Source organism: Phocoena phocoena, chromosome 5, assembly GCF_963924675.1.
Source record: "Phocoena phocoena chromosome 5, mPhoPho1.1, whole genome shotgun sequence".
In the NCBI taxonomy this organism is placed as follows: domain Eukaryota; kingdom Metazoa; phylum Chordata; class Mammalia; order Artiodactyla; family Phocoenidae; genus Phocoena; species Phocoena phocoena.
Window position 1 is genome coordinate 111,558,702 of NC_089223.1, and position 1,130 is coordinate 111,559,831.

The 1,130-nt window shown below is 37.4% G+C and overlaps 1 protein-coding gene across 1 annotated transcript; it reads right to left on the reverse strand.

Annotated features, from left to right (window-relative positions):
• Nucleotides 1–284: 284 nt before the first annotated feature.
• Nucleotides 285–842, reverse strand: TIFA (TRAF interacting protein with forkhead associated domain). Its single transcript, XM_065878309.1, has one exon. The coding sequence runs from the start codon at nucleotides 840–842 to the stop codon at nucleotides 285–287; it is 558 nt and encodes a 185-aa protein (XP_065734381.1).
• Between the last annotated feature and the right edge of the window lie 288 nt (nucleotides 843–1,130).

Consider the following 1,130-nt stretch of genomic DNA (forward strand, 5'->3'; position numbering starts at 1 on the left):
AACCATATTTTGAGAACACTATTCCTTCATCACAAAGGATACTATTTGTACATTAATGCTCACAGATATACACGTACAGTAATTCTTCACACATCCAGCAATGCAACAGGTGACTAAATCAATGACTAGCACGTTACAGACTTCAAATGATAATACCAGATCTCAAATTTGACAAAGTAATAGATGACAGTAATATACTACACTAAGAAACTCTTAATAAGTGGAATGTCTGTAAAGTGTCTACAGAGTTCTTCATCCTTCATGATTCCTTTAGCCCTGTGCGTTTACCATTCATTTTCACCCATTTCTATAGGAGAATTGTTTTGGGTGGAACAGGATGAATAACTGCCACACTCAGGTATGTGCTTCTGTGGCAGCCAGTTGTTTTCTTGCAAGAGTGGTCTTGTCGACAAAGAAAATTCAATCTCAAAAAATTCTAATGACTCTCCATCTTTCTTCTCCATCAGGAACTGATAGTCCCCAAACCTAACCAGGCATTTGTGTGGCAGGTCCATTTTATTTAGGTAGCCCAGCTCCTTGTTGTCCACAATCAGATTGGTCTTCTTACTCATATTTTTAATTTCAAAAGAGAGAACTGAGCTATCAAACTTTTTAAATAGCTGCAAAGAAAACTGAACTCGGGAAACCTGTTTGTCCCGAAACATATAATGACAGGTGTTGGAATTTCGGCCAAATTTCACCACTTCGCTGGAGAGGAGTTTTTCTCGGTTAAAAAACCTTATTGATTGGAATATTCCATTTTGCTGGTGGCCAGGATGGTAAACAGTCATCTGGAGACAAGTTACTGTCTCTTCTGTGTCGGCATCTTCGAAATTGGACATGATGTACACCAGAATCTGACCCGCCTGCAACAATCAAGTCAGCACGTTAGTTCACTCCCATACATCAGGCATTGAGATCTTTGATTCTAATATTTTGATGAAAATCTTCTGATTTATTTAGACTTTAAGAAAACAATACATAGGCAGGATACTTTCAGTTAATGAGTAGATATGTGAAATCTTATACCAAACCCCATACAAACTGGTGCATTACTTTTTCCTCTCTATTTTTCATTTCTAGTTTGACAGTAAGACCATACATATAATCTGGACGATAACAAGGAATGA